Source organism: Cyphellophora attinorum (assembly GCF_001299255.1).
Source record: "Cyphellophora attinorum strain CBS 131958 chromosome Unknown Contig27, whole genome shotgun sequence".
NCBI classification, from domain to species: Eukaryota; Fungi; Ascomycota; class Eurotiomycetes; order Chaetothyriales; family Cyphellophoraceae; genus Cyphellophora; species Cyphellophora attinorum.
Window position 1 is genome coordinate 257,948 of NW_017253255.1, and position 15,400 is coordinate 273,347.

At 54.4% G+C, this 15,400-nt stretch overlaps 3 protein-coding genes across 3 annotated transcripts; 2 read left to right on the forward strand and 1 right to left on the reverse strand.

The window, feature by feature from the left end:
• Positions 1 to 4,652: 4,652 nt before the first annotated feature.
• Positions 4,653 to 5,908, forward strand: AB675_6059 (Bifunctional epoxide hydrolase 2; the record flags this gene model as incomplete). The annotated part of the gene is made up of 2 exons (XM_018146322.1): positions 4,653 to 5,116; positions 5,167 to 5,908. The coding sequence occupies 2 exons, from the start codon at positions 4,653 to 4,655 to the stop codon at positions 5,906 to 5,908; spliced, it is 1,206 nt and encodes a 401-aa protein (XP_017996969.1).
• A 385-nt stretch (positions 5,909 to 6,293) lies between these two features.
• AB675_6060 (Ubiquitin-conjugating enzyme E2-34 kDa) lies at positions 6,294 to 7,158 on the reverse strand (the record flags this gene model as incomplete). The annotated part of the gene is made up of 3 exons (XM_018146324.1): positions 6,294 to 6,856; positions 6,904 to 7,030; positions 7,093 to 7,158. 3 exons carry the CDS (start codon positions 7,156 to 7,158, stop codon positions 6,294 to 6,296), a joined length of 756 nt encoding a protein of 251 aa, XP_017996975.1.
• A 925-nt stretch (positions 7,159 to 8,083) lies between these two features.
• AB675_6061 (ATP-dependent bile acid permease) lies at positions 8,084 to 13,105 on the forward strand (the record flags this gene model as incomplete). The annotated part of the gene is made up of 3 exons (XM_018146325.1): positions 8,084 to 8,148; positions 8,199 to 12,348; positions 12,422 to 13,105. The coding sequence occupies 3 exons, from the start codon at positions 8,084 to 8,086 to the stop codon at positions 13,103 to 13,105; spliced, it is 4,899 nt and encodes a 1,632-aa protein (XP_017996959.1).
• Positions 13,106 to 15,400: the final 2,295 nt, after the last annotated feature.

Genomic DNA, 15,400 nt, shown 5'->3' on the forward strand with positions numbered 1-15,400 from the left:
CTGCTGATCGCCGATTCTTGCGGGCTCTCTTGAAAGAGCTGTCGGAGTCGCTATCGTTCCCATTCACCACGGGGGCAGCTCTAGGAGCAGCTCTTGGTGCAGGGGCGCTTGCAGCCGGCGGGATGTGCTTCTTCTGCAGTGCAGCTCTCTGCGAGGCTGGCGGCGGCACCACTGCTTGAGCCGACTTTGGTCGCGGTACCTCGTGCGCCCATTTCGAGGCCTGCAGGCTTTTCGCATGCGGCAATTCTCCTTGTTGCCGCATGGAAGTACGCATGGCACCAGCAGGATGATGTGCGTCACCATGTCCACCTTGCCGCATGGATGTCTTCATCGTAACCTGAGGCTTGGGGTCAGCCGCCTGTGGCCGTTGCGAGGCAGGAATTGCTGCAAGAGCCGCACCACTCTGCGCTAAATTTTTCTTCTTCTTGGCCTTGGGCTTCGCGGCCGGTGCAGTGGTTGCTGGCGCTGGCGCTGGCGCTGGCACCGTCGAGATTGCAGCCGCTTTGGTCTTGGATGGTCCCGCCGGTGTCGGTGAAGCTGTGACTTCCTGGAGCTGTCTTGTGGCATTTTGTGGTGGTGTAGTCTGTACTTGACGGCTTTGTTGTGCGATACCCCTCCAATGTTCGTGAGTCTCATCCCACGATGTCGTACGAGCAGCTTCTGCTGGACGTTGCTCCGGCTTAGACGTAATAGGGCTGAGAGGAGGAGACAATGTTGGCGATGGCACAGTCGGGCTACCAACGATAGCATCGATAGATCCGAATCCGTCTCCTTCAGGCTCCTAGCCGCATCGCTGTAGATACTGTCGTTGTCAGAAACATCATCCTCAGTTGTTGGTAGCTCGACTGCCTTTTGCTTAGCAAGCTCTGCAGCTGATGGCCCGAACGTCCTCTTTGCCCCTGCAGTAGCCGCGGCCTGCTTGAAAGCGTCGCTTTCAGAGCCCTCGGCCCACCCACCGGGAACTGCCACAAGCCACTGGTCGCTGGGCTGGTCTTCGTCATGTCCAGGTGTCGGTGGCTGGATCTCCAGCGCTGGTACTTTCTCTGGTAGAGTATTCTGTACGTTCCGTTCAGCTTCCACATCCTTGAGCACACTTGCCTCATGCGCAGTCTTCGGAGTCTCGATCGGCGCAGCTGGAGTTTGCTGTAAACCCTTCCACTCCTGGGCAGGTGTCGGTGTCATGTCGTCATCGCTGTACGCACTCTCGCTATCAGAGATGTAGCCTCCTTCTCGGGACGTGACGACTGGTGGCAATGGAAGGTGAGGATCGTGAGCAGGGGCGGCTTCGACTTGCGATTTCTGAGCAGAGTGCTGCGCGAAGATGGCTCCGACCGCGTGATCACTTGAAGCACCCTGCTCTTGAGTTGGGATGCTCGGACTCGACGACTCGGACGTAGTTGAAGAAATTTGAGTAGCATTTGAACTCAGTTGCGTCTCGGGGGTGGAACTGGTACTGGCAGTCGAATCCGACGAAACAACCCGCCGGTTTTTGTCGCGAACACTGCCAAACATAGGCAGCTGCGGTCGAGGCTTCATGTGGTCGTCCAGGTCCTCCTCTGATGGGATTGTTGTCAGCGGAGGCCTGCTTCTGCCAAGCGAGGAGAAAAAGCCCCCCTTCTTTGCGTCCTTGTTCTGAGGACTTGCCACAGCAGGGCTCTCGGGTTCAGCAGCTTCAGCACCTGTCCCGACTATAACGGGCTCGGCCTGAAAGCTGACCCTGGCGGACTTCCTTCGGCTGATCGACCCGTCTGCGGACAATGCCGAGTCGGAGGCTTCGCTGGGACTGGTACCACGAGCTAGTCTCCCAATTGGAGACGGCGAATGATGCTTGAGCGCGGATTTGACAGGCGAGACCGAGCGGGGCAGTGGTTCGTGTTTTCTACCGGTGGCAAGATCCGACGCCAGGGTATCCGAAAACCTCGTCGCTCTGGAGGACTGGTCGAATTCTGACGCGCCATGGAGACTGATCAACGCCAAGATGATTATCCCCGGACTCTGAGCTGGGTTGGGTAACGGCATGGTAGGCCTCGGGCTCGGGTTTCGGTGGAGGTGAGACAGACGTAGGGTCTTCGATTTTCCTTGACATGTTGGCGGCGGTCAGTTTCTTGCTCTGTACCGCATTTGACGGGCTGGCGACCGGGCTCAGACCCTGCGCCTCCCTTTGCTGAGCTTCCGTGACAGTATTATTTTCTTCCTGTTCGCCCTCCCAATCTTCCCTGACGATAGAAGGTTGCTTCATGAGCATGCCGGAAGCCCTTTGGGCACGTCGCTGTTGTTCCGCTGTGAGCTCCGGCTGATCTGAACCAGCCTCGTCCGAGGGAAGTGAGAGCTCTCTCCGCTTGGTGCGACCTTCTTCTTCTTTTTCCTGACCGGCTCTGTTTGTTGCTGTTGTGGCGCGGGTTCTGAACCAGGCTCCAGTGGCGTCACAACCGGTCTGCTCGCCATACTTCCAGCACTCAGATGACTTCCTACTGAAGCACCCGGAGCTGCCTTCTTCTTTTTCTTCTTTACCGGTTGTTGTGCCGCGGCGTTAACATTGTATTCGACATTTCTAGCGTCTACTAGGGAGATGCCGTTCCGCGTCGGCTTCTGCTGTGTAGGCGAACTGGCCAAGGGCGACTGTGGAGGCGGAGAAAGAGGCCGTGAGAAGTTGACGGAATTCCTGCTGTCTGTCCGCTGTATTCGTTCTCCAAGCTCTGCCGATGACTGTTGTCCTCCGTTGCTACGTGCACTAAGCGTAGCTGCAGCAAGGGCTGGCGATGGCTGCACAGGTGTCTGTCCCGCCTGTGCCTTCGCAGTGGTGCGTGTATCTTCGCTCATGGCACGTCTCGAATGACGTTCCTTAAGCCTCGGAACAGGCGGGATATCCTTGGGCAGCTGTGGCACTGGAGGCGCCGCATCAGGACCACTTGATGATCCTGGTCGACCGCCCGGCGAAGGAGTTCGGAAGGTTCTCTCGGTCATCGATCCAGAGCTCGATTTCCTTTCGAGACCGGGGCCCCGAGCACGGCCTCTATGGCCGCCATTGTTGGCATAGTCCACACTAGATGACCTCCTTTGCATACGCTTAGTCTGAACATCGGCGACGTCTGTTGGGGGCGGCGACATTGCTCGGAGCGCGGCGGCGGCGGCTGATGCTGAGAGGTTGCCTTGCGATACACGGTTCGCGAGGAAGGCCTGGGAGGCGGCCAGATGAGCAGAGTTGCTGACAGGTGTCTGCGGTCGCTGAGAGCCCAAAGTCAGCACCATATTCTAGCAGGAGGGCGCAGAGACTTACCGCTGTCGACAGCGACCGCGACCGCTTATGGAACAGTGACGGCATGATGGCGACGGTGCAGAATCAGCCGTCGAGGCGCGCCGGCGAGGTGCTGAAGTTGCTATTAGATGCCGGGTTGCGCGGAGAATTTGAGGTCGTTTAATGATTTCCCTATGACGGACTCAACCCATGTCTTCCGGGCGGAAGCGAAGCATGGAAGGAGTGGGAGTCTTGAAAAGAAGGGCAGAAGTCGACGAAGGAAAAGACAATCAAGCAAGTGAAGCAAGGAAATGCGGTGTCGGCGTCGTCAAAAATGAGACGAGTTGATCTGCAGTTTCGAAGTATGGGATGCCCGGGATCAAGGTGAAGTTAGCTAGCCAGCTGCTGTTGCTGCGATGCACTGTCTGACACGATGCGGCATGCGATGATGCTCGATCCGCGACCTTCCAGGCTTGAAAGCCCAAACGCACTCGCCACAACTTCTTTGCAATCTTCGGGCGCACCAATAAAAGGCACCATGCCAGCTGGAGAGCACCCCACGCACAAGCCACTTGAGCAACCCCAACGTCATTTCTTCTGCACTTCCAACATTTCCATGTGCTCCATACAATGGAATGAATGTGATATGGACGCCTTTCTGTGAGGTAAGCAGATCTGCCATGCTCTGCTTACACTGTACCTCAAGTTTCACTCGTGAGCTCCCCCTCCATGGGCTGAAAGCAGAGCATCGATCATCCACACGCGTCTCTAAGCACGTCAATGATGGACGGGAGGACGAATAAGTCCGACGCAATGATGCTTTTGCGATCTGCTACCCTGTCCAGCTGAACCAGTGTCGGAGCAATGGGGTATGCATGATACCTCCAGATCACCACTCAAAGGAGTCTACAAGTCAAACTCATGCCCAGAAAGGTCGAGCAGCCGGCCCAGTCTGATATGATGCTTTGCAAGTCTGTGTTTCGTTCCGACTTGCCGACGTCTGGTGCAGCCACTCCCGTTATTGTCTAACCACACCTCGGCAACATAACGTTAGGGCTGACCTCCACCATTATGGGAGGCAGTATACACACGTCTCTGTGCTCTGACTAGCAACCGAGCACATATGACAGTGAGTGTTGTGCTTTCAAATCTACTTCTCTATACGCGCGATCTGTCCATGCTGGCTTGACGACTATGTGAATAGCCACGGAGGTTCGCCGACTTCGCTGCTCCCTCCTCGGGTAATGGAATTCGCGGGTCTTGGTATAAAGTACTTAAATCGTGGACAGTAGCAGCAGCCAAACTTCAACGAGTCCCGAGCAGACCGCCACGTGAGACCTGTCTTCATCGAAGTACAACCACACTGTACCACAGAGCCCTGAGGCAATAGCACAGGAGACCTCAGCAAACCACTACCATGGCATACACCCACCAAGACTCGACCTCCTCCGCCATCAATCCTCAAAGTATTCCTCCTCTCCCCCTTCCCTCCGGCCTGACCTCACGCTTCGTCGACTGCACACCCAACAGCCTGATCTTCCACATCATCGAAGCCCTCCCAGCAAACCCGACGCCATCCACCAAACTCATCCTCTGCATCCACGGCTTCCCCGAACTAGCCTTCTCCTGGCGCAATGTCCTCCCACTCCTCTCCGCTGCCGGCTACCACGCCGTTGCCTTCGACCAACGTGGCTACGGCCGCACCTACAGCCCCAGCCCACTCTCCAAGGACTCCTTCCGCCCACTCAACCTGATCAAAGACACCGTCGCCCTCGTCTCCGCGCTGGGATACACCTCCGTCTCCGCCGTCGTAGGCCACGACTTCGGCGCCATGACCGCCTACCTCTGCGCCCTGGCCCGCCCAGACCTCTTCAAATCCCTGTGCCTCATGTCCCACCCATCAAAAGGCACCCCCACCGATCCCCCTTCAGCACCTCCCCCCGCCCCCCCACCTCCCACCACAAACCCCCACCACCAAAGAAACTCGACATCCAAACCTCCCTCCTCTCCCTCCCCTCTCCACGAAAACACTACAAATGGTACTACTGCACCCCACCCGCCAACACCGAAATGACCTACCCAACAGGCGCACCCCTGCACGAGTTTCTTCGGGGGTATTTCCACCTCAAATCCGCCGATTGGCCGGTCAACAACCCCCATCCGCTGGAAGCCTGGACGGGGGAGGCGTTGAGTGTGATGCCGCGGTACTATATCATGGATGCCGACGCGGATATGCGCGGGAACGTGGCAAGGGATATGAAGGCTTTGGATCCGGGGGAGGTGAAGCGGTTGGCGGATCGGTGGTTACCGGATGAGGAATTGGCGGTTTATGTTGAGGAGTATAGCCGTACGACGTTCAGGGGAGGGTTGAATTGGTATGGGTTGCAGACTAGTCCGGAGATCGCGGGGGATGTGGCGGTGTGGAGTAATGGGGGAAAGGTCAACGTGCCGACGGTGTTTGTGGCGGGGGATAAGGATTGGGGGACGTACCAGGAGCCCGGGGCAGTGGAGAGTATGGTTGAGGGGAGGAGCGTGGGGAGGGGGTGGTATCGGGGAACGAAGTTGGTGAAGGGGGCGGGGCATTGGGTTAATCAGGAGCGGGCGGAGGAGTCTGTTAGGGAGATATTGGAGTTGGTGAAGGAGGTGGAGAGTGGTGCAGCGGCGAAGCTGTAGTCATCTGGTAGGGGATAATTCGTGTTGAGGATGGATGCGCGGCATGAACTGGCATGCGAAGCAGCTGACTATATCTGCTCTGCAGCACAGAGGCCTGTTCATTGCGGAAACAAGGACGTGTAGTCAAATTAGGAGATCAGGAACCGAGCAGGCGAGCATACCGAATAAATCAGTAGAGGCCATATTAAGAGCGAGATACGCAGTCTTTCTATTGCCGAAACTGGAAGTATGCATGCCATCACCCGTGGCTAATATTGCAATGCCGGAACGCCTTCGCTAAAACCGGGTCCTCCCTAAGTAATATATTAACCCGTAGACGCCCATTCAGAAAATGCTCGCCTTGTCGTAAACCGTGGAGATCTCGAACCCCCGTTGTCTGACTTGCTTATGCGTCCGTCATCTCGGCATCCTCCTTGGCTTTCGATTTGCCTTTGCCGGTATTCTGAGCATCTTCGTCGAAATCATCCTCATCCTCGGAATCGTTGTTGAGCGCAGCATCTGACTCGGACCCATTGGCAGCATCGTCGTCAAAGTCGAAATCGTCGTCGTCGTCGAAGTCCAGTTCCTCCGCATCACTGTCTTGCCAGAAGTCCTCATCGACCTTCTCCTCCATAGGTGGCTTGGTGGACTCGTGAGTAGGCATGACGAAACCTTCGGGGATGTCCTTCTTGGAGGTGATGACATCCTGCTTGACGCGCTCCTTGTACTGGTCCTGGTGGTCTCGACACTGTACGCTGGCGTCGACGTTGGCGGGTGAGGAAATCTCAGGAGAGTCGAGAAGAGAGATAATGGAGATGAGAACGGTCTCAACACGCTGGACTGGTGACCATCGTTCGCCGGCGGACTCTCCCGACATGACGTCCTCGCCTGGTGCATGCAAGATGGATATGCATAGACGACCGTCGGGGTAGATGTTGGGGTGCCATAGTGGTCGGGTGAATCGGAAGTCTGCGATTGTCAGTACTTGTCTGGATGCTGAAGGGATCTGGACTTACTGGGTGGCTTGTACGGGTAATCTGATGGGAACTTCATCTGTGCTTTGAAGTATCCACCATAGTAGAGAGAGTCCGGATTCGTGACGAGTATGGCTACGTCCCACAGGAACACATTCTCTTCGACCAACTGTATGCTTTGTCAGGACCTGTCGCTACGGAAGGTTCGGTCTGTACGGTGATGCCACTTACCTCTATTGATAGCCACTTCTGCTTAGACAAGTCCTTGTACTCTTTCATCAAGATTGCTTGCGCCATGTTGTCGGTCTTCTGATGCGAGCTTCGTCGGATCGGAGTCGGTTCGAGGGTAGTGCAGATTGATGGTGGTGTTGGGATTAGGAGAGGCCGTGAATTCAAGGCGAGTCAATCTCTGAGACCGCTCAGTGAATGAGAGCTGGTCAATCGGTCCAGTGTTTCTTCAGAGCGCGTATGAGTGATTTATGTATTCTGACTAGAAGGTACTCGGATGTAGAGAAGGCAGCGTGGTGCGGTGGTTTAAGGCTTATTGTATTGTCAGCTGGGCTGGGGCAGTCGCTTCTTTATCTGTGACATTGCCGTAACTGCCTGAAAGGCGTGAAGCAAGTCAAGAAGTCTGGATGTGGCTGGAAAGGTTGAGGTTCGGGTTCGTGATTATGTCGGTTGACGTGACAGTGAGGCGGCCGGTAGCATGGACTTGCCTTGTTATCTCGTCAGAATGAATCAGGCCTGGCCGCAATCTGATAGGCGTTTAGCCAGGCCTGGCGCCTGCACTGACCACCCCTCAGTCATGGCTTCCAGGGGTGGCAAACAGGCAGTGACACCCGAGACTGTGGGCGATCTCCAACAAAAGCTTAGCTTAGGTAACGAAATAGAGGCACGTCATCACTGCAGTCGGGAAACTGCCAGTGCCATGCGAATGCGTGATTGTTTGCTGGTGGAGAAACGGGAATCGAGAAATGGAATTTGACTGCGCTTGCCTTCGAGTCAACGGCACGACATAGACACATTCTTAAGACTTTCTCGTGTCATCAAGCATCAAACGGTACTGCGAAACCCGTCGCGTACTATCCCGAACCCTCGACCTGCTGGGAACTTATCATTCCAGCATACACATACACTTCAACACCTCGAAGTGTGGCCACGAGAAGCAGAGACGAGGCATGATTGCCTCGGTGAATCCATAGCAGAGTCGGGAGGGAATATTATGTTCGGGCGATGTCGAGGTCCCATCTGGCGCAAGGATGACTTCAGCCAATGCTTCCTGTCGGAGTGAGTGCTGGTGACCCGACACTGATCTACCGAGACTGACCGAACTGCAGCTATCTGGAAGTAGCAATACCATTGCTCGCATGCGCAGTTTCGCTTGTCGCCATTGCCATACAATGGCTCGTTCATGCAATAAGCCAAGATGGGAAGAGCAAGGCGCAGTATCAGCAGGCGCCTCAGCGGGACGATCTCGACGAAGATGGCGACAGCGATGAAGAGACGGACAGCCTGTCGGATTTGACTCTACAGAAGACTGTGAGCCGAGCACGACATTCGATCGTCGATCTGGACCGCCCGAAGGCTGAAATATACGTTGTAAGCGTTGAGCTACTGGCACTGTTGGCACAGGTCGGTCTCTCTGCCGCCGAGCTGTCATCTGCACGACACCATCTGTCAAGCCGTCGGACCCGTGTCGCAATAGCATATTTGGCAGTGTGGTCGTACATTGCTATACTGGGCGGTATACGCTTCTACTCTTCGGCAACAAGGCGCTCGCTTTCTTTTCCGCGACTTTGGACACATACCGCTCTTCTGTACGGAACCCAGTGGTTGCTATACGTGTGGGTCTTTCGCACAGTTCTCATCCATTCGGTCGCCACCTCGTATCGCAACATTACTATCGCTCACTTTGCGCTCAACTCTCTGCTTCTAGGAATTGCGTTGTGTTCTCGAGTCGGCAATCGAGGCGTTTTGCTGGAGTATGATGGCGACATAGAGCCGAGCAGAGAGCCTCTTGCCAGTCCTCTTTCTGCAGCTACTTTTGGCTGGGTTGACGCCATTGTTTGGCAAGGCTTCAAACGTCCGTTGGAGCTCGAAGATGTCTGGAATGTCGCCCTCAAGGACAAAGCTGAAATCGTCCTTGCACGATTCCGACAAGTCAAGACGACCCACAATTTGGCTCTGCGCCTCCTAGGCCACTTCAAGGGGCCAATCTTGTTGCAAGGTGCCTGGTGTGCTATGTCCAGTGTTTTTATGTTCCTACCCACATTGTTGCTGAAAGCGATCCTGGAATACCTGGAAGACCAATCCATTCCAGCCAATGCTGCCTGGCTTTACGTCATACTCCTCTTCGTCACCAGCGCCATTCAAGCGGTTGGCGATGGGCAGGCCTTGTGGATAGGCCGCAAGATAACCATTCAACTGAGAGCCATCATCGTCGGGGAGATATACTCGAAGACTTTGCGAAGAAAGGCTGCAGCAACAGCGGAGACAGAGCTCGGGCAGGAGGTCGAGAGCCCATCTAGCAGGTTGTGGAAGAAGCTCGCACACAAGTGGTTCGGTGCCAGAATCAAGAAACAGGACCAGACAGCTGGGCCAAATGCCGACAAGAAGAAGCCTGCCGACGCCATGGCCAGCAATGGCACCATCATAAACCTCATGTCGATTGATTCCTTCAAAGTGGCTGATATCTGCGCCTACCTTCATTTCCTGTGGGCAGCTGTTCCGGTCCAGCTCATAGTGGCAGTCGCTCTCCTCTACAACATACTCGGCTACAGCTCGATTGTGGGTGTTGTCTTGATGGCTCTCGTACTGCCCTTGAACATGTGGATTGCGAAATCCTTCCAACGTGCTCAGAAACGCATCATGGCCGCTACAGACAAGCGTATCCATGCGACCAACGAAGTCCTCCAAAACATCCGCATCATCAAATACTTTGCGTGGGAGCAGAGGTTCAAGGCGAGCGTGGACGAGAAGCGTGCTGTCGAGCTGTCGGCGTTGTGGAAGAAGTACATCCTGTGGTCATTTGCTGCTACAATCTGGAGCGGCGTTCCTGTGCTCATCACTTTCATTTCCTTCTTGATTTACACACTGGTCGAAAAGAAAGCATTGGTACCCTCCATTGCCTTTCCAGCCATCTCAATGTTCGGTTTGCTCCGGATACCCTTGGACCAGCTAGCCGATATGGTGGCTCACATACAAGAATCAAAAGTATCCGTCGACCGTGTAGAAGAATTTCTGGGTGAGGAAGAGACGGAGAAATATGTACAGTTGCGCCAGACCCGGCGAGAATGTGAAGGAGAAACGCACATTGCACTCAAGCATGCAACCCTGACATGGGGCTCGACCGCTGCAAACGTCAGCAAAGGTGCCACGGAGGCTTTCAGGCTGATCGACGTTGATGTTGAATTTCAGATTGGGAAACTCAACGTTATTGCCGGACCTACAGGCAGTGGCAAGACCTCGCTACTCCTGGCGCTGCTGGGAGAGATGAAATTGCTTGAAGGCACCGTCCATATACCTGGCGGTTCTGTTCGTCAGGATCTTCGACCGGATCCCGAGACAGGACTAACCGAGTCTGTGGCCTACTGTGCTCAACAACCGTGGCTGGTGAATGCCACCATCAAGGACAACATTCTGTTCTCAGCTCCTTTCGACAAGCAGCGATACAAGGCAGTCATATCGGCATGTGCACTTGAGCGAGATCTTGAGATCCTCGACGCTGGCGACCAGACACTCGTCGGTGAGAAGGGCATCACGTTGTCTGGTGGACAGAAGCAGCGAGTCTCACTTGCCCGTGCCATCTACAGCAACTCCAAACATTTGCTGCTAGACGACTGTCTCAGCGCCGTCGACTCTCATACCGCCAAGCATATCTTCGAACAAGCGCTCTCGGGAGTACTGATGCTGGATCGCACGTGTATCCTCGTGTCTCACAACGTCGCTCTGACGGTCCCAGATGCTGCGTTTGTTGTTGTTCTCAACAATGGTAAGGTCTCGTCGAAAGGGACCGCAGTCGACGTCGTAGCCAGCGGCGCTTTCGGAGATGATCTCAAATCTCGACCAGGATCGCGTGGAGCCTCGGTGGCTCCGTCACGGATGCAATCCAATCGCGACCTCAAGGCACGCTTGGCCAAGGACGCGCAGAAGCTGAACGGAGACGCAGACCACCTGGACCATGGAGTCGAGGAAGCCAGCCGGACCGATAAGCAGTTCGTTGATACGCGCATAGAGACAAAGGCCGTCGGCAGCGTCAAAGCGAAGACCATCCAAATGTATCTGGCGTCTATGGGACCATGGTATTATTGGATACCTGCTGCGGCAGCCTTCCTTGCGAGTCAGCTAGGCTCTATGGCAACTGACATATGGATCCGACAATGGGCGAATGCATATCACACATCAAATGCACAGATCGCGTATGCTCACAATTTCGTTCATCTGAAGACATATGGCTTGACTCACGCGCTCGGCCTGCAAGGGACCAGATTCGCTGGTGGCATCAGCGCTTCCAGAGACGTGACTGCATCCGCCGACGATGTTGACGTCGGCTACTATCTCGGAGTCTACGCCCTTCTCGGTATAATATACGTCGCTATTTGCCTGTCAAGAGAATTGGTCCTTTTCTACGGCTCACTCGACGCCTCTCGCAAGATACACGATCGTCTGCTGGAAAGCATACTGCGAGCCAAATTTCGTTTTTTCGATTCTACTCCGTTAGGCCAGATGACCAACCGCTTCTCGAAGGATATCCAGTCCGTCGATCAAGAGGTAGCCCCAGTCGCTATTGGGCTGATACACAGTGCGGTTTCGGTCCTGTCGATTGTCATTCTTATTTCGATTATCACACCAGGATTCCTGATCCCCGGCTTCTTCATTGGTCTGATGTATCTCGCTACTGGTATGTTCTACATACGCGCGTCACGAGATCTGAAGCGCATTGAATCTGTCCAACGAAGTCCACTTTTCCAGCATTTCGGTGAAACTCTGTCTGGAGTTGTCACAATTCGAGCATATGGCGACGAAGCTCGATTCATGCAAGACAGTCACTTGCGAGTGAACACGCACAACCGGCCGTTCATCTACCTTTGGGCAACGAATAGGTGGCTTGCCTTCCGGATGGACCTGGCTGGCGCTCTAGTCTCGTTCTTCTCCGGTGTCTTCGTTGTTGTCAATGCTGGCAAGATCGATGCAGGTGCTGCAGGTCTAGCTTTGACATATGCTATTCAGTTCACGCAGAACGTCCTATGGCTCGTCAGGCTGTATGCATCCAATGAGCAGAACATGAATTCTGTTGAACGAATTCAAGAGTACATCGACGTGGACCAAGAAGCGCCAGCACGAATACCCGCCACCGCCCCTGGCCCGGACTGGCCGAGCAAAGGTGGTGTCGAGTTCAGCAACTACAGCACAAGATACAGATCAGATCTAGATCAGGTTCTGAAGAAAATCTCCTTCACGATTCAACCGGGCGAGAAGGTTGGCGTGGTAGGTCGCACTGGCGCAGGCAAGAGTTCTCTAGCTTTGGCTCTCTTCCGTGGCTTGAGGCAGAAGAAGGCAGATCCACATCGACAAGGTGGACATCGGCCAGATTGGGCTACAAGATCTCCGGGAGGCCATAACGATTGTGCCCCAGGACCCGACACTGTTCACGGGTACTTTGCGAAGCAACCTGGATCCCTTTGAGCTGTTCACGGACGCAGAGGTTTTCACTGCTCTTCAGAGAGTGCAGCTGGTATCTTCCGTCGAGCGGGCAAGGAAAACGAGCACGAATAATCTTGGCCCGAAAACGAGCACGAACAGTCTCAAACCCAAAACGAGCACCAACACTCTCAATTCTCCCAGCCAAACGCTGACCTTCGTAGCGGAAGGGTCGTCAAATTCTTCCGAAGACGGCGACTCCCCTAACGACAGTACAATCTCATCAGGCTCCACGCTAGCCCACGTCTCGACCAACAGCAAAGACAACAAGAACATATTCCTCGACCTCTCCACGCCCATCGCAGAGAGTGGCTCAAACCTCTCGCAAGGCCAACGCCAACTCCTCTGCCTCGCGCGCGCACTGCTCAAATCGCCCAAGATCCTCGTCATGGACGAGGCGACCGCGAGCATCGATTACGCGACCGACACGCGCATTCAGAGTACGTTGAGGGAGTTGAAGGAGCATACACTGATAACGATCGCGCATCGTCTGCAGACGATCATAGACTACGACAAGATCTTGATGCTCGATAAAGGGAGGTAATCGAATATGACAGCCCGTGGGCGCTGATACAGAAGGAGGGCGGGAGTTTCAGGAGCATGTGTGAGACGAGCGGACAGATCGACGTGCTGCTTGACCTGGCGAAGAAGGCTTGGTTGGGAGGCAGGCTGGTTGATGATAGTACCTAGTGGGGAGATGGTTGTTGTGGGCGTTGTACATGGAGGGAGGCGGTTTGTGTTTGCGATATTCTTGAGGCATGAGGCGTTGAGTGTATAAAATTCATTGTTGTGCCTTAGCATCCATTGTGTGTTTCTCTGTAGATCTGTCTCCGTCTCACCAGGTCGCAACAAGTGCTACCTGGGCATGACAAAACTTGGAAGTGCAGATGTGAGCGAAAGCATGAAGGAAGGGGAAACCAGAGGGCAGGAAAACACGAATACTTATAATGCTTCGCAACAGTGAACACTGAAGGCAGTTCCGAGAGATTCACTCTTATGACCCGGACGCGAAGAATTCACTGTGAGATCCGCGAATCAGGGTGGAAGATGCGTGGCAGACCGGTCTCGTGGGCACGATGATACAGCGACCACTGTCGTTGGCGGCGCCAGAGACATTATTCTGAAGGCTATAACCGCAGTTCACTGACACATATATATATGTCTGCACCTCACTTTCGAGGAATTCGAGTGAAGGATGTATGTTGGTTGCGTCACGTACACCTTACATATGTGCGCTGGTAGGCTTTCGTAGCAGTGGCACTTCCGTTGCAGGAAAGCGGCAGCAGCGCTCGAAGATTGATGGGTTCAAGTTGACTGGGATGGCCCTTGTCATCCGGTCTCGCGTAGAGTCGAGAGCAGACCGAATGACGACGCTTCCTGGGTGACTTGAGCGAAGCCTTCCGTTAGTGGAGCAGATTAAGCAGCGGTCTTCGTACGGAGGAATGAGTGCTTGTTGTATGCTCCTACTGTTGTTGCCTCCTAACGAGATGAGGGAGGAAGGTGCGGATGTGGTGCGGCGTGGTTTGGTCATCCGGTCTTGGACGAGAGATTGGGCAGTTGTCATCCGGTCTTTTGTAAAGCCACGGGCAGAAGGCGCATTGGCCACAGGTGTCTTTTCTTTTCACTTGCGCCTCAAATCGCGAACGATCCGACACTGACTCGTGCAGCGAACAGTGAATACTTTTGAGCAATTCAATCAAGTGATCATGCCGTGTCTAGCCGCAGTCCTCACTGTGTGTGATGGATATAAGTACTCGTCTTGCGCACAACTCGCTCATTGTTCCTTTCACGCCCAAGAGGGGTCGGATGGTATGACCAGGTACTTGCCATGCCTTGTAGCATCCATTGCTACCAGGCGGGGCGAATGAAGCCGACTCATAGTGAGTAATTGTGGAAGGGGGCTCACAGCAAGCGGGGCGATTCTGATGAACATGATCGTGTGCCAACCATGGGACATTCATTGAGTCATTATGATTGAGAAAGGGTGGCGGCGAGTACAGAAACCTGTAGGTGATCTTTGACAATCTGTTGAATTGGGTTCTTCGTGGACATTGCTGTCAGGGTATCTATTTACCAAATGCTGTCTGTTGCATATACAAGAAGAGTCAAGCATGCTAAAGGCGCCCGCGCCTATTCCTGCTGTTACAGTCGTGCCGGCAAACGCCTTCATTTTCCCAACGTGTCCAATTGGTCCGATGCTTTTGAGATAGTCGTGATGTGTTGTCGCTAAGAACGCGCAAAAAGTTTTGAATGAATCGATAGTCTGAAAAGACGAAATTGAGGTGAAGCTGAAGTCTCTGTCAAATCTGCCACCATATGTCTGCCTAACTGATCAGCAGACACACAGCAGCTCGATCGAGCGGAGTGGTGCTAGCGAGGCCCGTGAGGTGGTGCTGTGGCGGGCTGACTGAAAGCTCGTGATGCAGCAAGGCTGCAGTGAAGCCATGAGATTGCCAGTGCCGTGCAGCTGCGAGCCCATCCTGTGTGAAGGATGTTATCGCAAAATGGGACTTCCATACGCAGAAGTCCCATGCGTTGACGTCCAACGCTCGTCCAACATATACGAGGTTGTTCGAAGCATGCTGCATGCTGCTCGGGCGCGTAGGCTGCTGCCGAGACTTATCAGTCGAATCCTGGTTTCAGCCAGGTCTAGAAGCACGACCTGGTCTGTGTCCTGCCTGCAACGTCGTACTTTTCGAGAAAGTCCATGGCAGGTCGTACTTTGCGCCCACCAGTGAGGTAATTGAATCAGATCGTCGTAGCGCTATCGTATTGAAGGGGACGCAAGATCGGAGGCCATCTCAAACTGGTGCGAATACCCAAGCCTAGGACATGAGTC